General features: G+C 39.5%; 2 protein-coding genes across 2 annotated transcripts; both read right to left on the bottom strand.

The window, feature by feature from the left end:
* Nucleotides 1-6,941: 6,941 nt before the first annotated feature.
* LOC117295913 lies at nt 6,942-11,292 on the bottom strand. The gene is made up of 2 exons (XM_033778703.1): nt 10,994-11,292; nt 6,942-7,803 (listed from the first exon to the last, which is right to left on the bottom strand). The coding sequence occupies exons 1-2, from the start codon at nt 11,022-11,024 to the stop codon at nt 7,379-7,381; spliced, it is 456 nt and encodes a 151-aa protein (XP_033634594.1). The 5' UTR covers nt 11,025-11,292; the 3' UTR covers nt 6,942-7,378.
* A 1,746-nt stretch (nt 11,293-13,038) lies between these two features.
* On the bottom strand, nt 13,039-20,166 carry LOC117296087 (phosphorylated adapter RNA export protein-like). The gene is made up of 4 exons (XM_033778960.1): nt 19,823-20,166; nt 17,401-18,226; nt 15,093-15,170; nt 13,039-14,242 (listed from the first exon to the last, which is right to left on the bottom strand). Exons 2-4 carry the CDS (start codon nt 18,178-18,180, stop codon nt 13,919-13,921), a joined length of 1,182 nt encoding a protein of 393 aa, XP_033634851.1. The 5' UTR covers nt 18,181-18,226; nt 19,823-20,166; the 3' UTR covers nt 13,039-13,918.
* Nucleotides 20,167-24,780: the final 4,614 nt, after the last annotated feature.

The following is a 24,780-nucleotide window of genomic DNA, read 5'->3' as shown; positions in this document are numbered from 1 at the left end:
AGTTTATGTCTGAATGGTCAGAGTAAGCATGCACCATCAGCAGTTTTTAATTTTAACATTAGTATGCCGTACCGGTGTCAGATGCAATTGTGTCCGCCATGCAATACTGTCTGCTCCGGACACTTTTGCATATGCAATCGTGTCCGGGGCTACGGTTTTGCACGTGGGCGGACACAACTGCATATGCTAATGTGTCCGGGCGGACACAATTGCATTATGCAGCAGCGTCCGGGCGGACACGATTGCATATGCAAAACCGTCCGTCCGGAGGACATTATTGCGTATGCAATAATGTCCTCCGGATATTGCATAGAGGACATAGTATTGCATGCGACACCGGCAATGAACTAAACAATGCGACTCTGCAGCTCTACTACATCCACAATCTCGGGTGCTGATTTTCAGAACCTATTGAACTCTAAGATATTGGCGCCTGGTTACATTATTCCTTATCTTAAAACACTATCGATCTACTTACAAAGGTGGTTCTTGAAAATTGATTGATAAACTTCCTAATACTGTGTTCTTATTGTGCACTCTACCTGGGCGTTAAATAATTAACATTGAATATAAAGATAAATTAATACCATTCATACCTCAAAGAGAAAAGAGTAGAAAGAACAGGTGACCAGCCAAAGCAGTGTGCGTGTTGAGGTTAATGTGATTCTCGATTCCTGCCGATTTTGATAGCTAGGACTGCAGTTGAAAATGTTAAAGGGAAGGTACACGTTTGCGTAATTACTCAAAACAAATATTAACTTAAAAACTGACTTGGTAACGAGCATTGGAGAGCTGTCGACAGTATTAAACATTGTGAGAAATGGCTCCCTCTGAAGTAGCATAGATTTCGAGAAAGAGGTAATTTCCCACTAAAATAATAAAAAAAACTTCTAGCCAGAAGTCTTTTATTCCTACTGAAAGCACACAAATTCGTCCAACAAGTGTGTTTTTTCTGTCATCATTTTCTTGCATCTTCGTTGACCAATTGAGCTCAAATTTTCACAGGCATGTCATTTTATGATTTTGGGATACACCAAGTGAGAAGACAGGTCTTTGACGATTACCAAACGTGTACCCGAGTTTTTTTGTTTGTTTTTGTTTGTATTTTTTTTAAAGACTACCCCCCCCCCCTTTTTAACTATAGCTCAATAAGTCTAAAAAAATTGCGGAAAATCAGTCAGAAACAGACATTTAAGCAACCTTTTTTTCTACGACACCACTTCAGAAAATACGAAAATCGCACCAGACAAAAACGAACGAACATGCGTCTGCTTCAGTCTGAAGTCTCAAACATGTTTCAATGTAAATGTTGGTTCATTATGTCCGTTTCAATGTGTTTGACAACACCTTTGTTTAACTGGTGTTCAATTGCGCTGATGATCAGCTAAACATGGTTTTCACTCACTGATATTCATAGTAGACGCAGTTCTCCTTCAAGTACTTGTCAGCATCAACCTGGGAGATGGTGACGTTGTTGAGTTGGCACATCTTCCCAGACAGGTTGAAGGAGTGGCAGTTGGGATCCTTGGAGCAAGCCATGCAGCACTGTATGGGGTCTTGGATGTAGGTTTCCTTGAAGGTGTGGCCGAGCAGACAGTAGGGTGTGGCTTGATGATCTGTCTCCTTGATGTTGACAGCGAAGCAGCGAATATGACCATGGGCAGATGTTCCTCTCACACAGAAAATTTTTTTCCTGACTACATTGTGGGTTACCCCAATAGCCACTGGAACTCCTTATGGTTAACCATGTGTTGTTGGCGTGTTCTTTATTCGGGTCCAAGTTCTGGTACTCATTCTGATCATCATTGTAACATTTTAACTGTCCAGGAACCTCTATGCCACAAGTGCAACCCAACCACATGTTTAATTTCTTGACATATTTCTTCAGAATTTCCTTGTGTAATTTCCAAATGAAATCGTTTTCGGTTTTTGAGTTTTGTACAGCCAGGTCACTTCAAGCATCAAGGCATACCTGACGAGCTTGAGTCCAGTTGAGTGGTGTATCAGTGACCATCATGTAGCATGACTGACCAAACTGCCTCCAACCACAGGGACAGCCAAGGGAGCGAATTGCTCTGACCACCGATTGACCGACAATCATCAGATTGAAGAAATCCACTCATCAAAATACAGGCTTGTTTGAGATTCATGGTTGGAAAATAATTTCAAGGCCTTTTCTCCTGAACATAAAATTTAATTATAGGTCTATCGCCGATGAATTTAAGATTTGGAGTGAAACATACATGTCTTTATTTTGGGAATTGTTAACTGACGTAATTCCAGTAGATTTTAATTCACCAGTGAGTCCAGCACACGATCGCATCGTTCGTGATGCAAATTATGGGACATAAACCTAGCTCTGGCAGTTGTATCGACCAGACTTTGGAAAGAGCAGAATGAAATCGTGTAACTTATATTTTAAGCTCCTCCCTCACGCTGGTCTTTTGTCATGTTATTATCAGTGTTGGCACTGATGAAGCCATAGACTTGATTCTCAACCACGAAAACGCTCCCACATTATTAGCTATCACGCGCCCTAACTCGTAGGATAAAATGACGAAGAAATATCACAAGAGGGCGTTGTTTGTAGCGGCCTTCAGGACGACTAAAAAGCCACAATCGAGACTTGGAACCAAGTCTAATGAAGCCAGAGCGCCTTGAGACAGGGGCCTTCTTGATCCCCCATGAGAAGGAAAATAAATGTCAAAATGAATGGTTCGATATTTTGTGTTACCCCTCTCCCAAGTATGTCCTTAACCCCCCCCCCCCCATGCCTGCTTCTCTCTCCACAATGATTGGTTCGATATTTTGGTTCTGCCCTCTCCTTATTATGTCCTTACCCCCTGCCTACATGCTTCTCTCTCCACAAAATAAAACCGTCTGGTTACCCCACTGCTTATAGCAACACACCCTCACTAATGTCAATACTCCCCAACACTCTTGTGACAAAGCCCCCCCCCCCTTACAGGAACACCACTCTATAATATCTAAGAAACAAGTCAAGTTAGTAAATTTTTCATTTGAAATCGTTTTAGCTAAATGCAACACATCTGGTTATCAGTGGAGCTAATTAATTTGTGCGAAGTGGGCGGGACTTGCAGTGGAACTACATATACGTCACACTTGGGAAAGTGTGTGCTTTAGTATTATTATTTTTTGCGAAGATGCCGCCAATCCAGCAGGCCTGGATTTTAATAATCTATAGTCAATCCATCCAACGCGCAGCTATACATGGCCCAATTGTTATAAAGCTGCTGAAGCAGAAAGTATTGTTTACAAGTCTTCATGCTTAGCACAAATTAGCAGGATACCAGTCAGAAATTAATGGTACATGTGACATGGTATTTTGGCTGGTAACCTTATTCTGGTAAGCATGATTTGGTTGTGTGCTGAGCTACTTTTTGTGCTCTATGAAATTGGGCTGCTGTCGTGAGAGAAATGATAAAGACCTTGATGCTTCTCTCAACAAAAGACTTCGCTCTTGCGTCGATTAGAGCTTGGATAAAGCAGAACGGTATCGTGTTGGTTATAGTTAACTTCTGAAATTATTTTGCTGTAGATATAATTCGTTGTTTTTGTCTCACGTGGCGTGAACAAAAAATTACCCACCTGAATTTTTGAGGGTTGAATTTGTGCACCTTGAAGCCATTAGCTCTAAATGGAGGAAGCAGATTTGTATTACGAAAAGAACAGTTTGGGCCACCTTTTTTATTGGGAAATAAAAATTATTCGACTAAAAGTTGTTCAAAAGTGGTTCGACCCAGTGTTCCTGGCTGTGGCTGCTGAATGCGCCGTAACACCTTGTAAACCATAATAAGGTGCTACATTGGGTCTCCGAATTCATCACTGCAATTACCTTTCTTTCTGCAAGTTTGTATATTATGCCCAGCGCCTTGAGTACCTTGTTTGGTAGAAGCAGTGGACACTATTGGACTTACTGAAAATAATTATTAGCACAAAACCTTTCTTGGTGACAAGTAATGGGAGAGGTTGGTGGTATAAAACATTGTGCGAAACAGCTCCCTCTGAAGTGCCATAGTTTTCGAGAGAGAATATTTAATGAAACACAAAAACAAACACATACTGCGAGATTCACTGTAGTATTTAGTTGGAACTCTGGAGAAATCAACATACAGTTTATTAAAAAAAACAATTATTGTTATTATTATAATGAAAATCTACAGAACAGAAAGTTTTTATTTTGAAGGGTCTTTTTTTTTTAGTGAATTTAGGTATAATAATACTGCATGCGCTGTATATGACGACTACAATTAAATAAGATTGAAACATAAATTATGATTCTTTATAAATTATGAGGAGAAAAACCCAGACTAATGGACCAGCTATGAAAAATCATAGAGTGACCACTACGGTTGACTAATTACCAAGTGGAGATACTTCTTGTCTTTCCATTGCTCATGCGGAATGATATCTTTAAAAGAGTGGTTTTATTAATAATAGTTTTGCGCAAATTCGTGTGTTTTCAGATGCCTAATGTGCGGCTTCAGCCATGAAGTATTTTAATATTTTGAGTGAGAAAAAGAAAACTATGTAACCCTAAAGGGAGACGTTTCTCACAACTTTTTTTTTTTTTTTTCTTCTATCAACAGATATTCTTAACATTCAAGTAATTTGGATTTCGATGTCACTTAAAGGATTTGGGTACTTTTATCAAAATGTCCATAGATTTACAATAAACTTACAGGGTTAGACGCTAATGATAGTGGAAGCTTCCCTTCAAATAATTACTTACTGAAGTGCTGTAGTTTTTGAGAGTTGAGTAAAACAATGTCATGAAAATACGTTTGTAAATGCTTAAAATTATTTTGGTCTCATGAGACGAAAATTATTTCATTACATTGTTTTACTCAACTCCCAAAAACTACAGCACCTCAGCACGTAATATTTTCAGGGAAGCTTTCTACTATCATTATCTTAAAACTGTGTAAGTTTAGTGTAAATCTGTGGACATTGTGTGTTTTGTCCTACAAAAAGTACACACCCTTTATAAACCATGCAAGAATACCGAACATTAGTACTTACAAAAATTCTAAATTAAATTCTTTTTTATTTAACAATAACATTTTTCATTTAACAATAACAAACAAAATAATAATTAAATCAAAATAAATAAATAAATACGAACATCCCGTCCCTGAACAATACGGAATTAATTAATAACGCATTTTCATATTTATAACAAATGTTTCACTTTAAATGAAAACCGTCTATAGTTGCAAAGAATCTCAGTACTACGAACAGTATATTTTACACAAATATATCTTAAATAATTTGAATAAATGAATTTGTATTTGCTTATAGTTTTGGTCTTCGCCTGCTACACACCTCTAGGTTTCTTTGTGTGAATTAAAATCGCAATCGATTCTTTGGTAATGCATCTAAATACATTTAATCTATCTGATGCCTTCTTGAGCTAGAAGTAATTGCACTTTGTACTGCTTGAGGACTTTCTTGTAACAATATGAAGTCCTCCTCCCCACCCCTTCCCCTTACATTATATATTATTACCAAAACATGTCTTGCCTCAGCAATTTATAGAAACTAAATAAAAATGTAATACAATTTTTACAAACCGCCCTCTGCAACTTTGTTTAAACGAGTTATTATCCAAGCACGGTCGGTACCTTTACTATAGACACGCCCCTCCCACGCCTCTCAACAATCCTGAGTTTATGAACAATGCATTTCATGTTTATAACAATGGTGGCGCTTATAATGAAACCACTAGTAAGAGAGCAAGTTCGAACACAGACTAAGGTTAGAGTACTAAGGTTAGAGTACAAAACCGTGCAATTTCGAGGCATATTTGTGTGGATCATTGTATTCTACTTTTAAATCATCTTTCTAACCATATTATGCATTTTATAACAAACGGTTACCAACGCTTTTCAGTGACCAACTCGACCGATCCAAGGCAACGTGTTCCTTAAAACACCCCCACGTGACGCGCTCTCCACTAATAGGAATAGCGAAACTCTCTGAGGTATTTATGAATTCAAAATCAAAACAAAGAGCTTGTTGGAGAGGAGAACTCACTCAATTCAAACCAAATATTTGCCTTGAAGAAGACGCATGTTAATTTATTCATCAACAATACAATTTTGATTATAATTTACTTTAGCTAGCTACACGTTTTAAATACCGTTAGTACCAAGCACTGTAAAACAAAATGAAGGCAATACATGTTTACATTTCAAGTTGCTGGCAATACACGCAGCCTCAAGAGTTTTTGTGCCCCTTACCTCCTTGGTTTAAGTAAATTTCAGTTATGAATACATGGACATATACAATAATTTTATACTAGTGTCAAGTTTGAGATCGCAGTTACATTGAAAGCCAATAGGGGATAAGCCAATAATTTGATTTCGAGACCTCAGATTTAGAACTTGAGGTTTCGAAATCAAGCATCTAAACGCACACAACTTCGAGTGACAAGGGTTATTTTTCTTTCATTGTTATCTCGCAACAAGACCGACTGAGCTTAAATTTCCACAGGTTTGTTATTTTATGCACATCTTAGTTGAGATACACCAACTGTGAAGGCTAGTCTTTGACAATTACCAAAAGTGTCCACTGCCTTTAATATTGTGGTTGCACATGACTGTGTACAAAGTGAGTGCTTTGGCTGTTTCAGTCAGTATCTATACACTACCCCACCCACTCTAATGTAGAAGCTGTGCCTATAAACAATCCATAAGTTAAAACAAACAAAACTGGGGTGTTAAAGGCATTGGACACCATCGGTAATAACTCGAAATAATTATTACCATAAAACCTTTCTTGATTACGAGTAATGGAGAGAGGTTGATAGTATACAACATTGTGAGAATGGCTCCCCCTGAAGTGACGTAGTTTTTGAGAAAGAAGTAATTTTCCACGAATTTGATTTCGAGGCCTCAGATTTAGAATTTGATGAGGTCTCGAAATCAATTATCTGAAAGCACACAACTTCGTGTGACCATGATGCGACAAGGGTGTTTTTTCTTTCATTAATAGCTCGCAACTTCTTTACGCAGCCAAGGACAATTAATTATCGACCAATCATGAAAGAGATTTGATAAAACAAGGGTTTGCAGTAAAAACATGGTCGACTTTTACACTGTGTGACGTCAAGTGGGAACAATGTCAGTATTGTTAAATTGGCGGCTACGGCTACGACTTGTGCGTTGCTAAGGACGTCCTATACTTCAACGCATGAGGACGTTGCCATCCAGTCATTGCTATAATCAATAGCCCTAGCCCCCAATTCAGAGGCGGCATACGTGAGCGAAGTTTATTGCCTGCCATGAAAGGATAGGAAAGCTAAAAGTAATTCCTTTAGATTAAAAGTTTGGACTCATCTGTCAATTGGTCCTTATTAAGTGTTTTTTTCCTGAAATGGATTTAGCAGGAACACATTGAAGGTTGTGGTGGGAGACTTAGGATGGCTACGTATCCCCATGTTCGACCCGGAATCCAGCCGGATCCAAACCCTCTCGTCCACCTTCAGGTCGACTATAGCACTCTGGGACGACGTTCCGGCGTTGCCGTTGTTCTGATCGGCGAATATGCTTACCACGATCTCCTCACCTCGCATCAGGTGGACCGATGCCGTGTGCTCGAGCTCCGGCCGGACTGCGAACGTGAGCATGTACGGTCCGGCCTTCGGACAGATGAACTCGTGTTGACTCGCGTCCCATGTTCCGGAAGGGTGTTGGGTCAGGATTCGGTCGAACGGGACATGCAGAGGATCGTCGGAGCCCTTGAGCATTCCAGTAAACACGGTGGAAAAGTATACTGGCTCTGGAAAATAACGACAGTGTGATTGTGGTTAATAAGACTATTGTTTTTAAAGGATGCAAAATGAGAAACAACACTTCACTGTCTCGAGTTCTCTATCTCATGATGATTCGCGGCATTATGATAATAATAAGCAACGCTTATAAAGCGCCATACATCAATCTGGACCCCAAGGCGCTGTACACATTCAAAATAGCTGCAAACAAGAAGCAGAAAAAACCAAAGAGCATAAAATATTTCTAAAATTTTAAACCACAAAAATGGATCAGCCAATAGTAAAAACCACAAACCGCGGAATTTAAAAAAATATGGAAAAGTACTACCTTCACAGCAGGAGCGGGGTTGGGCAAAGATGGTTGGGGTTGGGCAAAGATGGTTGGGGGTTGGGCAAAGATGGTTGGGGGTTGGGCAAAGATGGTTGGGGGTTGGGCAAAGATGGTTGGGGGTTGGGCAAAGATGGTTGGGGGTTGGGCAAAGATGGTTGGGGGTTGGGCAAAGATGGTTGGGGGTTGGGCAAAGATGGTTGGGGGTTGGGCAAAGTAGCTTCTATCTCAACAGCTTTAAGAACAAACAAGTGAGCCAATTTTCATTAAAAACGATCGATCATAAACACGAGCGTATTTTTAAGTCTAAATCTCCAGCCTTCTTTTTTTGTACACCCCCGGCCAGTCGTTAGACTAACTGCCAATTACTGCAAAAAACCCAAACAGTTAAACCGAAAACCAAAAGGAAAAACCATCATGAAACAGCCGTACAAGTTGTACAATACATCATTATTACATCTAAAGTGATACGCCTTGCCAGAAAGAAGCTGACGTTCAGACTGTCCCTATTGATCAATGGACATATAGATATAAGTCCTGCTAATAATAACAATAAAACACTCGACGTGTTGTGAACTGAACCGCATAATTCATTTTTATAACCACAAATTCATTGCCTGCATTTTGAGCGACCTCGCAAGTCCATTTCAACTGTGGGTAACTCTTCTTAATATGGTTATTATTAATTATGTTATGTTTAAAGGGAAGGTACAACTTTAGTAATTGTCATAGACCAGTCTTCTCACTTCGTGTATCCCACCATAAGCATAAAATAACAAGCCTGTGTAAATTTGGGCTCAATCGGTCATCGAAGTTTCAAGAAAATGATGAAAGAAAAAGCACCCTTATTGGACTTATTTGTGTGCTTTCAGATAGCCGGAATAACAGACTTCTAGCTATAGTCTAGATCAGATTTAAAAAAAAACAACTTCGAGCGGCATTTTTGAGTAAAAGTTGGTAACATACCTGATTTAACTAATTTGGGGGTGCTGAATCCGAAAATGATGGATACCAAGGCTAATTTTTTAGTCCTTCACCGTGAAAAATCAAATTTAAAACAATACAGAAAACCTAGCAGACGACGGACTTCTCACGTGAAAAATAGTCAGGTTCTGCTGTGGTTCCATATTGATGTTGTCAGGATACCATACAGGGCAGGTACCCGGGTGCAGGTCAGGTATCCGTAACAAACTTTTGAGTGTACTGGATAGATCTACAACCGAATTGCACTTTCAGAGGGACCAACATGTGCTTCCAATGTCAATTTGAAAGTATTTTAGTCGGTGTTTTTTTCTAATAAAGAGTTATTTACCATTTGAACATAATTTCTCTGTTGTTAAAAGCACAAACCGTTGATTATTTTCTCTTATAATGTAGGCCTACACTACTTAAACAGGTAGGCCTACCAGGTGTGTCTAGACTCAACAATGATACAGAAAATTGTATTGTATATCAACTTTTCAGTGCTCCAAGTTGAATTTTCAATAGTTGTATTGAGTAATTACCAAACGTGTACGTTCCCTTTAATGGATTTTAAATTTTGCATCGGTGATAAAGAATATTCATTTTAACCCATAATACATGCACACCGATGTGTTTTAGCACTGTACACTCAGTACGTATACTCAGTACTTACCCGAGTTCTGTGGACAAAAATCACTACTCGGTTGGAATTCGAACCCACGACCTTTGCAATTGGTATGACACTGCTCTAGAATGGCAAAGGTCGAGGGTTTGAATCCCACCCGAGTAATATTATGCCTGTTTTTTTCTCCAGTGCTAACACACGTCAGTGGATATGGGTAAAAACCAAAATGAATATTGTTCATTATTAAAACATACGTTTTGTTAATTTGAATATAAACAAAAATCAAAAGTACATAATTAAAACATCAGCTTTCAGCTTTATTTTTATTAGGCCTTATTGTACTAGTAAAAGTGCAACAAGGTAATTGTTTTAGTTCAACCCTTCATTTTGTTAACTGAAGTGTCAGAGATCATGGCGTGCACATCGAGGTGGCCATACTGAAATATTTAGTCTTGGCTTGCTGAATCTGCCAAGAGTATAAATCGAATTAAATATGGAAAGGCACTTGAATACAATTAACGGCGGGTGAAGGTTTTGCAGCTGTTGGCGAAAGAAAAGTAGAGTAAGAAACACCACAAGGACAAGAAAACAAACTAAACTGGAGATGGAAAACAAGAATATGGATTGGCAACCGATTGGACACGGAAAAGGAAAAGAGGTAGACAGAGAAGAAGATGGAGAGATGACATCACGGTATTATGGAGGAACAACATATGGACCAGAACTGCAAGAAATAGAAATGAATGGCGTTTACATGACGAGGGCCACATCATACACTTGATGAACTTAGCCTAATAAATTACATGTATGATGATGGTTTGCGGCTCCGGGATTTGCGGGGGGGGGGGGGGGTGTGTGTGTGGGCATGTCTACGCATTCAAACCGAGGACTTTAACAAAAGGGGATCCGGGAAAAGTCACATCGAGGACGTCCTCAATTCGATTTCGTGTACAAAACCAATGGGGACGTCTGAAAAACAAACTATGTCCAAACAATGGGAGAACAAAGAGAAGTCCTCGGTTTACACCATAAACACAGCGGTGTGGGGGGGGGGGGGTTTCAATGATAAGCCCTCTCCGTTAACCACTCCCCACATGACAGACAATCACACCGTCTCTCCCGTCTCCCTTATACTATACAATCGTGTTTATGGTTGAAAGCACACATACACAGGTCTCTTCCCAGTGGTGAGCCATTACCCATTGCAAAACAACAAGTACTTTTCCTGCCTGATCAATATTCACAATCAACAACACTACGGAAATAATATACGTGTACATACCTGGCTGTTTACATTCACACAACCCCATCATGAGGTTTCTCGATAGTGACAGTCAATGTTATGTACCCACAATGTGCCACAGTCAATGTTCTCACGTATAGGCGGCCTCAGACAAGCCTAGATACATGTATAGTTGATTTGTCACTGCATGGATCTATACATAATATCCAATTATGCGTCAAGCTGCATTTATTACACGCACGAATGGTGGGACAAAACCTTGGGAGGTGACCTCAACGAGTGCCTGCCAACAACAATGACCCAGGGCTGGATGTGAACGGGTAATTTAAAAGGGTGCACTTTTCACTTGAAACCGTTGATACGGTTCAAAGGTCAACTGAATATGCAAGTAATTTCCCAACGCGTGGAATAATAATATGATAAACACAAATCTGTTGACTGTGATTGCGCTCTCAATCCAAGTCACAACTTAATGAGGTGACCGCCATTGGAAAGTGCCGTTTTTCGTAAAGTGCACAATGATTACTGCATTTTGTTCATTCGATCGAAGGTTTTCATGATATTTAGAAATTTGTGGAGACTATTCTAGGGTTTGAACCAGAGGCCTTGGGTTCTTTTTTGCTTGTCCTAACTTAGGACTAGCCGTACGTGTTCAATATCTCCTAGGACTAGTCCTAACTTTAATTGGGACTAGTCACAATTCTTTGTGAAATCCACCCATTGGCAGAAAGTTGAACATAAAAAAAGCCAGTTTCACGACAATGGCAGTGTTCATTACACGGACGAAAACACACTTTGAAAAACCATAATGTTGCCAATTTCAAGCTGAAATCCTCCAAAAGAAAAGGCTTTCCAATCCCAGAACCTGTAAAGCCTGGTTCATACTTTCTGCGAATGATGCGTCGACACGAACTTTGAAGTCGCAAATTTGCAGACTATTTCGCGTCAGTTGACATGTGCTCTACTTCTCCTGCGAAATGTTTGCAGCGAAGACAGCGCTGTCATGTCAACATTCGTATCGCATTCCCAAGAAGCGGGCTTAAAATACACCGGACACCTTGGTAATTGTCAATGACCAGTCTTCTCACTTGGTGTATCTCAACATAATAACCTGTGGAATTTGAGCACAATTGGTCGTCGAAGTTGCGAGAGAATAATGGAAGAAAAACACCCTAGTCACACGAAGTTGTGTGCTTCGGATGCTTGAGTTCGGAACCCTAAAAACTAATTCTGAGGTCTCGATATCAAATTCAAATATTACTTTTTTCTCGAAAACTATGTTCCTTCAGAGGGCTCACAATGTGCTATACTATCAACAGCTCTCCGTTGCTTGTTAACAAGTAATTTTGTATGCTAACAATTATTTTGAGTAATTACCAAAAGTGTCCGGTGCCTTTCACAAAACAACTCACAAAACAGAAACAGACATTACTTTTTGGCAAAATAACCAAAGAAAGGTGACCATTTTAACTTTTTTTTTTTTTTAAGATCTTGTATTATAGAAAAAAATTCTCAGGCTGACTACAAATTGTTCAATAAATTGTATAACATGATTTAATGACACACCTGCTATAATAATAAATCAAAAGCCGCCCCCTTTTTTTAAAGGAGAACAAATCTACTGCTAAAATTAATTGTTAAACTTTTTTCTATAGCACAAACGAAACCACTTTGACTATGATATCTTTGATGTGACGAAAGTAGTAATGGTTTAAAGGCACTGCATACGGTTGGTAATTGTCAAAGACCAGTATTCTCACTCGGTGTATCACAACATAACATGCATAAAATAACAAGCCTGTGAAAATTTGGACTGAATTGGTCATTGAAGTTGCAAGAAAATGATGAAAAAAAAAAAAAAAAAAAAAAAAAAACCTTGTTGTACAAAATAGTGTGCTTTCAGAAAGGAAAAAAAAAGGCTTCTGGCCAGAAGTATTCTATTATTTTACTGAGAAATTACCTCTTTCTCAAAAACTATGTTACTTCAGAGGGAGTCATTTCTCACAATGTGTTATACTATCAACAGCTCTCCGTTGCTCATTACCAAGAAGGGTTTTATGCTCGGAAATATTTTTAGTAATAACCAATCAAGTACATACAGTGCCTTTAACGGCAAAACTTATTTTTTGGTTATTGTGACATCAGCGGTTAGCTTGGGATGATAACCCATAACCTCGTGCATGCAAGTCCTGCAGTCTATAACCACTTGATGACGGGGACTTAGGTGAAGGTACACAATGTACACCAAACCCCTCCCTTATCTTAGTTTTTTTCTTCTTTCTGGAATCAAGAAACCTTCTTGGGTCATCTTTCACAGCCCCTCCATCAGTAAATCAGGCCTAGAATTATACAGAGGGCCACAGAAGCAATGGCCTCCGTTTCCCCTGGTTTCCCCTGGTTTCCCCTTTCACTGCCTCTCCCATCAGTAAATCAGGCCTAGAATTATACAGAGTGCCACAGAAGCAATGACCTCCGTTTACCCTGGTTTCCCTTTCACAGCCTCTCCATCAGTAAATCAGGCCTATAATTATACAGAGGGCCACAGAAGCAATGGCCTCCGTTTCCACTGGTTTCCCCTTTCACAGCCTCTCCCATCAGTAAATCAGGCCTAGAATTATACAGAGTGCCACAGAAGCAATGGCCTCCGTTTCCCCTGGTTTCCCTTTTACAACCTCTCCATCAGTAAATCAGGCCTAGAATTACACAGAGTGCTACAGAAGCAAATGCCTCCGTTTCCCCTGGTTTCCCTTTCACAGGCTCTCCCATCAGTAAATCAGGCCTAGAATTTCACAGCGTGCCACAGAAGCAATGGCCCCTCGCCTCTGGTCTTGGCCTTGGTGCCCCTCCAAAGACCTGCCCACGACAGACTTTTAAGATTTTCAAATGGAATTACCCTTTGCAAAATGAAAGTGACCTTGCCCTCTCAAAGATGAAATTCCAGGCATGGTAAATTTACTCCATCTGTTAATTTTTGCTGACTGGTGCCTCATTATCATCCTTATCCTCGCCACTTTCGATCTCCCCATCCTCCACGCAGCTCGGGTTTCCCTCGACAATACTGTCTTTAGTCTCCTTAGCTGCCTCTACTTTAGACTCTACACTGCTATCCATTCTACTTTCCTCAACTACTACAGTTGTGTCTTTTGTTTCCTCCACTGCGTCATTGGCAAACTCCTCTTCCCCCTCCTCCATGGATTTTGCCTGAGCGGCCATCTTACGCCTGTGTCTGTCCTTCTTGTGTTTCAGGTCGGTCTCTTTTTTCTTCTCCTCTGCGAAGATTTCAGCAACCTGAGAGAGCAAATTCGTGGAAAATTACTTCTTTCTCGAAAACTATGTCACTTCAGAGGGAGCCGTTTTTCACAATGTTTTATACCATCAACCTCTCCCCATTACTCATTACCAAGTAAGGTTTTATGCTGTAATTATTTTGAGTAATACCAATAGTGCCCACTGCCTTTAAGGAGCACTACAATTCTCCTCTGGCAAGGGGCATTTCTATGAGGAAATCTTACACCACAGCAAAAGCATAGGGCCCCACAGCAGTTGCTGTGGTAGCCGCAGGTTATTTCCAGGTATGTGAGAGTTCATGTCCAGATTAACAGTAGTTCAAGGGTTAATATTTTATTGACTGACCAATCTAAAAGTAGAGCCATATAGAATGGTAAACACTCCACAAAACAAGACCATAGACACTTTCTTGGTCAAAAGCACTGCAGCTTTTGATAGTAAAAACTATTTTGAGAAAAGATTCCCTTTGAAGTAATACGGTTTTGATTACCCCCATAGCATTTGAATCTGAGAAAAGAATACTGGGGGCCCGGGGTGTGGTTAAAATGAACGAAAATGTACATCAGCGTTTAAGCGCCGTCAACTGCGCATCTATGCAGAGGGGAGTGGCAACAAAGAATTGACAACGAAAGCCCAACTCAAGCCATATTGAGCATATTATCTTTGTAAGATTTTATAAAAATGTTGGTGGACTTTTTCTTCTGCTTATTTTCATTTTGAGTAACTTTTTTTTCTTCGTTTTTAGGGGGGGCGGGTGGTAACAATTCAATAGGTCTATGAAATTGGGCCTAGGTTTCGGATGGGATGGGGTGATAGCTAGGGGAGGAGAACAATCCATCATAACACAAACCTGTTGCTTTGTAACTTGGGGATCTGTCTTCATGAGAAAGAGAAAGACACCTCCCGGCAAACGCCTTCGAGACCCATTCTGAAATAAAGAGAGAAATGAATGATATTATGGTTCTTTGTTAAACATTCAGGGCCCAATTTCATAATGGCAAGTCACACTGCAGCGATTACGAAAACGATAACGACGCTATGAGAACGCATTCTATTGGATGACTTGCTCCACCCTGAATACCGACACGCTTATTCAACCAACTTAGGGTGTGCATTGTTAACATTCTCGTTTTCGTGCAGGCCTTTAGAAATGCTTTAAAGCCATTATACACTTTCGGAACAGAAAGAATAAAAAAAGTTCACAGATTTACAAATAACTTACAGGGTTTACAGAAGGTAATGGTGAAAGACTTCTCTTGAAATAGTATTCCATGAAATGCTTCACTTTGTGAGAAAACATTAAAACAATTATCAATTTTCGATATCGTAAACACATGTCATCATGGCGAAACGTGCGGAAACAAGGGTGGGTTTTCCCGTTATTTTCTCCCGACGACGATGATCGATTGAGCCTAAGTTTTCACAGGTTTATTATTTTATATATAAGTTGTGATACACGAAGTGTGGGCTTTGGACAATACTGTTTACCGAAAGTGTCCAATGGCTTTAAAAACAGCAAATATTGCCTGACAGTTTTCTGCTTAGCATGTGTGTCTGCCATACATGTGAAATGGTGATTTGGTTGGTTTCCTTATTCTTGCAAGCATAACTTTGTTTTGCCAAAAATTTGAATCTGAGAAGTGTTACTGACAGCAACGGTTCTCAGATTGTTTGTTTCCCCAATTGCAGATTTTTCTCCCTGCGAGGACATAGCAGCTCCACATTTTCAGCAATATCTTAAAAACGCTACCACCTTTTGAAATACAAAGTTCACAGGTTGGTTTTATGGCATCAGGCCTGTCTATAACTAGGATTGAAACAAACGGTTGGTTCAAATAAGCCATGTCTGTGTTCTAGATTTGAATACTGTCTGGTACAATGATGTGCTTGACCACAAGTTACCACTATACAATTGTTGCACTCTGTGACAGGGTCCATGGCGATTTGTACACCCGAGGGGGAAAATGGCACCCGAGGCAATCAAAAATGGCACCTGAGGCAATCAAACTTCACAATTTGTACAGAGGTATAACAATTCAATTTGAATTCATCAGATTATAGAGACAGTTGCTATGTCACATGATTAGGGGCACGCTTTTGCATTGTTACCTAAGAGGCGGACACTCGTACACAATTTAATGAATGCATGTGTATGGCACAATGGTATCTGGGTTTATTCATCTGGAGGTCGCTATGAAAAGGCTTGCCCTGAACTATTTGACATAGCAACCGTCTCTATAGTCCGAGGAATTCAAATGTAAGCGGAACAATGTAACTAAGCAAGTCATTGTACCAGACATTATTCAAATCTAACTCGCAAATGGCTTATTACCAAAATCCCTTTCAAGACACTGGACATTATTGGTAACAATTGTCAAAGACCAGTCTTCTAACTTGGTGTATCTCAACATATGCATGAAAAAACAAACCTGTGAATATTTGAGCTCAATAAGACGTCGAAGTTGAGAGATAATAATGAAAGAAAAAACACCCTTATTGTCACATGAAGTTGTGTGCTTTCAGATACTTGAAATACGAAATTTGTGGAAAATTACTTCTTTCTCGAAAACTACATACAGAGGGAGCCGTTTCTCACACTGTTTTATACTATCAACAGCTCCCCATTACTCATTACCAAGTAACTTTTTATGCAAAAATTTATTCTTAGTAATTACCAATAGTATACACATAATGAATGTTTATGAGTGCAATGGTGCAAATATGTTCATGAGTTGAAAGATGGAATGTTCTATTCAACGAGGCGTGAAAAACAATCATTATTTGTTTTATATAACATCCAAGTAGATCTTTGTCATTTTGATTGAAAGATACAACTTTCAAAACAAACAAAGCGTAGGCCTCCAATTTTTAATTGTAGAAGACGAATGCTAGTAATTTTACTAATATGCCTTGCTGCGTTACCGAAGACAACGCACACGCAGTGATGTTTTTACTCAGCTTTTTCGTTCATCCGAAAAGTACCATTGCACGCTGGCAGCGTGCAATGGTACTTTTCGGATGGAACGAAAAAGCACGGTGAGTGACTCAGCGTGCAATGGTACTTTTATTTGCTATCACGTGACGGACAATCCTCCAGTCAAATGGCAAGGATCTGCTTGGGTGTTATATAATAACCACTGCCTTCAAATGTCCCTTACCAGTGTCATCATTCCGCCATTCTTCTCTGTGTCAGCAGTGAGCTTCCATAGCTCCAATGCCTTATCAACCCCAACTGCGTTCACAACACGCATAATAAGTTCTCTCTTGCTCTCCTGAAGACTGAACGCAATCTTGCCGGCAATTTCTTGCTTGCTCAATGATGGGCAGATAGAAATAAACTTCATGGAGGATGAGTAGTCGGATTTTGGGCGACTCCCAAGTCTGGCCTTTGCAGTCTTTCTGCGGCCCGAGTCCCTTTCGCCTAGCCGCTGATGTGCATTGGCAAGCCAGATATCGTCAGAAGTTTCCCCGACACCATGTTTTAGCTCTCGTTCCCCGAGGGACTCATTCTTGGTGATAGGGGGCGCTCCAAGGTTGCCTCTCTTCGTGCTGTTCTGACCCATTTTGTAGTCATAACTCTCTATGTCGCGACTGCGAGACAGCTCCATGTTAAAGCCATCCATCTCTCGCGCAACATGGTCTTCATTTTGTCTCTGCACCACCTCACCCCACACGTTGTTCCTCTTCGATCTTTTGACCCCAGAACTTGGTGCGGCACTGCCAGGCGCAGCACCCATCAAACCATGTCCCCTGTCAGATTTTTCTACTCTGTTGCCACGCTTGTCAAAACCGGACTGTTGTCCGGTCCATTTGCTCTCCGTCTGGTTGGATTGTTTTCGACGCTTCCATGGCTGATCGTCATCACTGTCACTGTTTGTGTCACTACCACTGTCGTCTGAGCTGTTTGTTGCTCGAGTCACATCTCTGTACGATGCCATGTTTTGTCTAAAGCTAAAAAAAACTTACTTAGCTGGTTCCACGACCCTGGAATAAATGATAATTTATTGTTAGTGTTTAACATCAGAGATCAAAATTTAGGATGAAAATTCACAAGAGAATTTCATTGAGGTAAATCTATATAATTAATATTATTTCATATCGAATGAAAAAGTGGTGGCGCCACACTGAAACTTTTCCCAACATAGTAACTACTAGTAGTAGGCCTAGTACAGTTAGTACAGAACAGCTAACTAGTATTATAACGCCCCTTACAAATATTCTGCCTTTTCATTGGTTTAGAGCGCGTCACATGGTATGTCTAAGTTTTACTAGACGGCAACCGTGTGACAGTGCATCGTTTGCCGTGTTAGTGCGTCGTTTGCCGTGTGATAGTCCGACGACTATCACACAGCCTGAAGTACCCAGACGTCTTTTTACCCACCTCGAACCCAATCAGTTGTGTACTTTTGTGCACATGTGTGTCTGAAACATGCATTTGAAAGTTCAGTGTACGAAGATGATAAATAGTCTGTTGGGGTGTTATAAAACAAATATTGACTGCTTTAACTCGTGCTGTGGTTAAAACTACGACTCCCTCCAGTCGGTGATCCCTGGACCGTTCCGGCTGCGCCTCGGGAAAATAGAAGTCTTCGGGGATCACCTCGGGTGTCATAGTTTTAACCATAGCACTCGAAGCAGTCAAGATTTGTATACTATACTAGCTGTCACTCAGTGTCATGACTGAGTGAGTGTACTAATACTTTGTCCTTATTATAGGCAGTGGACACTATTGGTAATTGTCAAAGACTAGCCTTCACAGTTGGTGTATCTCAACATATTCATAAAACAACAAACCTGTGAAAATTTGAGCTCAATCGGTCATCGAACTTGTGAGATAGTAATGAAAGAAAAAACCCACCCTTGTCACACGAAGTTGTGTGCGTTCAGATCTCAAGAGACCTCAAGTTCTAAATCTGAGGTCTCGAAATCAAATTCTCGAAAACTATGGCACTTCAGAGGGAGCCGTTTCTCACAATGTTTTATAGTACCATCAACCTCTCCCCATTATTACTCATATTATAACCAATAAAAAGGTTTTATGGTGATAATTATTTTGAGTAATTACCAATAGTGAGTGTCCACTGCCTTTAAATTTTAGGCCTACTGAAATGAGTGTTACTGTTAGCTAAATACTACAACAATCACATGCACTGTACTTGTGTAGCCTTGGTAGGACGTCAGACAGTGCCACTGTTGCCTGCAACTGAGGAGTCCAACTTGGGCTATGTACTTGTGTTTTGTTGCATTTTATACTACTATTATATTATTATATGTCAATGTCCTAAAAAAAAAGGCTAAATTAAAGTCCCCTAAAAACAAAGTCTGACTGTATATGCCGTTTGGTTGCATCTCCTCATGAATGAACACGAAATAATCATTATTTGGGAGTCGAAGGACACAACCCAAGGATAGTGGATACACCATGAACTAGAAAACTGGAAAAGTTTCCGTATGGCGCCACCACTTTTTCATTCGCTATGAAATAATATAGTATCTAATTTACCTCAATGAGATATCCTTTTTTGTAAAAATAAGTGAAAAAGTGGTGGCGCCATACGGAATGTTATCCAGAAAACTTACCTCATCTGATTTGGTTCGGGGTGAGAAGTAAAAGGTGCTTACTTACTTACACTTACAACCACGTTTTTGTACTGACATTTTTTGTTAATGACATGAACCTAGCTACGCGCGCCTAGACGCGGTACCCCCTAGACGTCGCAAGGTAAAGCAATTTCTTGTTATGTACCACACGCTGGCTACGGGGTCAACTGTGAAAGGATCCGGGAAAGCGCCCATACCTTATGCGTGTGGGTATTGGCTCTTTTGCGGTACAGAAACAAAAATTGCGTGCGGGAACGGTATAAAGCGCGCCCTCAAGTTTGTAATTTTCGCTCGGGGCTCACACGGGTCTAGACTGGGCCCTGTCTTTATAATATAAAGACAGGTCGCTGCCGCTAGATCCAGTGATTCCCATTGGATACAACGCACGTGCAGTAGATGCCCACAAATGACAGCAGTGACTGTTTGGGCATCTATGTCACTGTGCACGTATTACTATGAGGGGCCGTTTATGACTAAATGAGCAAACCCATATAAGAGCAAACCCATATATAGGAGCAAACCCATATATATAAGAGCAAAACCATATATATAGGAGCAAAACTATATATAAAGGAGCAAAACCATATATATATATAGGAGCAAACCCATATATATAGGAGCAAACCCATATATATAGGAGCAAACCCATATATAAAGGAGCAAACCCGTATTATAGGAGCAAAACCATACATAAGAGCAAACCAATTATATTTAAGAGCAAAATAATAAATATATAATGATCAAAACAAATATATATGTCGGACTCTGTTATAAATTGCATATTATAACATAATTTTATTAGTCCGACGAAGAATTCTTACTTTAGTTAATAGTCCGACGAAGATTATTTTATTTAGTTTAAGTTGTCCAACGAGGATTCTTAAGTTTATTATAGAGTCATTGTTTCAACTTTCACCTCCTGTGTGGGTGTTAGTTTCTCTTAGTTTTATAATTCTGAGAAGCATTTGTTTATAGTACCACATCCTTGAGAGGAGTGGCCAGAGTCACTGTCCAGGAATTCCTTGACCATAAGACATAGCAGTTGGTTGCCCCCAGGGACATGACGTAAGGCTATGTTGCAATGACTGTTGCAAGGTCAGTAGTTTCCTTGAATTGTGCCCGGATTTGATTGTCTTTAGCTGCCACACGTTTTCTTAAGAACTTAGGCCACTAATTCTTTTCTCATTGGTCAAGCCCAACCAGAATGTTATTGTTTTAATATTTCTGGCCAATCATAGTTTAACTTTCCTGTCCGAGTGCGTGACCAGCTTGGTATATCCTGGCTCGTTTTCCTCTGGATCCTCAGAGCGAAAATCGGCCTAATGCAAGGAAGACTTCTTAAAAGTATTTAGATAGTTACACTTTGCGTAGATTTTGTTTGGAACATTTGTTACTTCCCTAAGTACGTTCCTAAACCCCCTTCTTGCATCTTTACCACGTGCTCTGTTGATACAGGTAAGCTTTGATTATTTCTTTCATATTGTATAAGATTTATCACTTGTGCATTTGCCGTTTGAAAGATTTGTTCGACAAGGTAGTTGGAGTAAGACTCAAGATGGATGGTACAGTTCAATATGAGTTTAAACCATTATGTTGATTGTTCGAACACTGCTGCTAAGATGTATAAATTCCTTGAGTGTTTTATTGTGTAATCCTTTTTGTTGTTTATCATGTGTACGGAAAAGCTTTAGGAGTTCCGTCTATTTAATCGTATATTCCTCTTACTTTCTATTGCCGATATGATTTAGTTATTGCATTTATTGCTAGTTAGCCAGTTAGATTTTATACTCAGTGCTATTCTTTTTCCGTTCGATACGTTTTATTGTTTGATAGAACCTATTTGGTTTATCGAAACACCTGTTATTTTATATACCGTGATTTCACTCAGAGCGCCTTCCACATTTGATCATTATGTGATTGAACTATTTCTGATTAGTATTTATGATATACTTTGTTATTGGTATGTTCCTACATTTTTGCTAAGCAATACCATGGCAATACGTAACTTTAGTTGTGCTGGACAAGCATTGTCCTTAGATAACCCCTTTTCACACTTGAAGATGTCCGAGCACATTCCTTTCCATTTAAGTAGGCTAGACGACTGTTTGCTGTTACGCACGTAAACAGTTGTGACCTTTGATCTGGATTGACCACTATCGTGTTTTACACAACATAAACGCACAGAAGTTTCTTATCGTTCCCTTATGTTTAAGTTTCATGAAGGTTATCAGTACGCACTGGAAGAGTGTTCGTTTTATATTTTGTTGTATGTTCTTTATAGTGTAAGTCATAGTTGAATTAGTTTATGATGAGTTAATACTTTTAACAGAGCGAAAATCGGCCTAATGCAAGGAAGACTTCTTGAAAGTGTTTAGATAGTTACACTTTGCGTAGATTTTGTTTGGAACATTTGTTACTTCCCTAAGTACGTTCCTAAATCCCCTTCTTGCATCTTTACCACGTGCTCTGTTGATACAGACTAGCCCACAGGCCTCGCTTGGGAAGTTGACCCGGTTCAACTTTTCGCCAGTCCCGCTCTCAACCCCCTTCGTCGTCTTCCTGGAATTCGTCAGAGTCACTTCTTGGACTTCGGAGCCAATCTGATGTCGACCTCCCAAGACAGAGTCTCTGCCAAGTCCAGTGGAAGCGCGGAACCAGCTAAGACCTATTATATATCATTGTGTATTTTCATTGCCATTAACTGTTTCAGTATTTATTATTGCTGTTTCATTTTACAAACCTGCGATTGTTAATATTTCCTCAGACTCATATATGGTTGAGTATTTTTACTTTTTGTTTCACCTTGGTGAATTGCCGTTCAAATATCATTTCGCACAGTTGTGAACCGTTGATAATACTGAAGGAGTTAATATGATTTTGAACCATTGCCTTATTGATTGTTTTTATAACTGAATGGATTGTGTTGTATTTGTTGAGTCCTTGATATTGAGATATTGAGATAATTTTCATAATAATAATAACTATAATTGAGAGAGAAGAGAATCTAACTAAATTGCTGTCTGTTGTGTTTTCTTTCTTAGCAAACATTCCGATATTCTTAATCGAACCACGTCGTAGGCTCTTGATTATTTAAAAGAGGTAAAAACCTGTGACATATAGAAGACCACCGAAAATATATAAAGGATCAACGGCAAATATATATAAAGGACCAAAAACCTCAAATATAAATGACAGACACAAATATTTAACAGCGCCCTCTATATTGGACGTAGTTTCATATATATAAGACATGTGCACCCATATATATAATACATAAAAAGTCTCTTGGGGAGGGATAAATTAGGTCTCCATTTTGTTTTGTCTGCGTGACCTCACATGACCTCTACTTCCCGTCGAAACAGGAAGTGCCCCTTTAATTCAAAAGTGGAAAAGGTATCAAGTTGCTTTCAATGATGTTAGTGCCTGGCAAGGGTGGGCAGTTCCAAAAACCCATAAATGACGTCACAAAGTGCAACAGCGCCCTTTAGCGACAGGTTGAAAACTCATCAAAATGAACTTTTTGAAGATGTGTGGGGGAAGTTTTTGTAATGACCTCAATATTTACACACATGTTGATCGACAGGCAGTCGTCATATGTGTGATGTTTCAGATTGATGACGTCATCATATAGGTCACAAGACGTGGCATTAAAGGTGCACTTTTTGAAATCGTATATCTCCTGAAGCAATTATGCGAGAAAGTTGGTAGAATGTAAATACTGGCAAGTTCTTGTAAATTTAATGATGACGTCATCACACCACATTAATTGTTATGATTTTTTTCAATCTTTTCACCATAAATAAATCATAAATTGCTCTCTGAACATGGTATAATCCAAATTGTTTTTTGAAGTATTCTGCTATGATGCTAAGAAAACTTAAAATTAAGTTGTGAAATTTGAAAATGCTATTAATGAAACAGCTCTGCATCATTGCACAAATGCAATTTAGCTCTAGTTTTATTTTTTTGGCATGATTATTTTTGATTTTTGTTTTTACTTGACAAAAGCTTATAAAAAAAGTTTATATAAAAGCTTGACATACCTTGACATGCCTTATATAAGCTAGGCAAAAATAACGTACAACTTCAATAATGTAAGAGGAGCCTGGTTATGGATTAAGGGCGTGTCCCAATTCGACCAGCGTACATTCCTGATGCGTGCTCAGTTGATGTTACCTGATCATTCTTACACAATGTAGATTTTCAGCTCCTTTGTAAGGGTCCACTCACTTACAGTAAAACGCCATCTTAGTTTAAAACATGGATACAGATTGTGCAGTGTTTATATGTTCCTGTTTCCTATTAAAGTGTAACAAGCCTTCACTCACAATGTTATATTATACTGCAGTTCAACTTGTGGATGCGGATTTGGATCATGTGGACGTGGATGGCCCTGTGAGTGTGGATGACCTTGTGGACGTGGATGGCCCTGTGCATGTGGATGGACGTGTGGACTTGGACTCCCGTGTGGACGTTCAAGATTCCATGCACAGCAGTTAGTAACATTCTTTATTAGTACTAGTACATGTAGTTCAATGCATGTTCATGTAAAAAAAAACTGAAATTAATACCATGACGGAGGATTGTATGGTGGCTTTAAAGGGACATCGCAAATATATATTGACGCCAATATTGACGCCAATATTTGCGACTTTTACCCCAAGTTGCAAATATTGACGCCAATATTGACGCCAATATTCACGACTTGGCCCAAAGTCGCAAATATTGACGCCAATATTCACGCCAATATTCACGACTTGGCCCAAAGTCGCGAATATTGACGCCAATATTGACGCCAATATTCACGACATGGGCCCTATGTCGCAAATATTGACGCCAATATTGACGCCAATATTCACAACATGGGTCAAATGTCGCAAATATTGACGCCAATATTGACGCCAATATTCACGACATGGGCCCTATGTCGCAAATAT

This window comes from Asterias rubens, chromosome 10 (assembly GCF_902459465.1).
Source record: "Asterias rubens chromosome 10, eAstRub1.3, whole genome shotgun sequence".
Lineage (NCBI taxonomy): Eukaryota > Metazoa > Echinodermata > Asteroidea > Forcipulatida > Asteriidae > Asterias > Asterias rubens.
The sequence above is the reverse complement of the archived record's forward strand: the minus strand, read 5'-3'. Positions and strand labels throughout refer to the sequence as shown.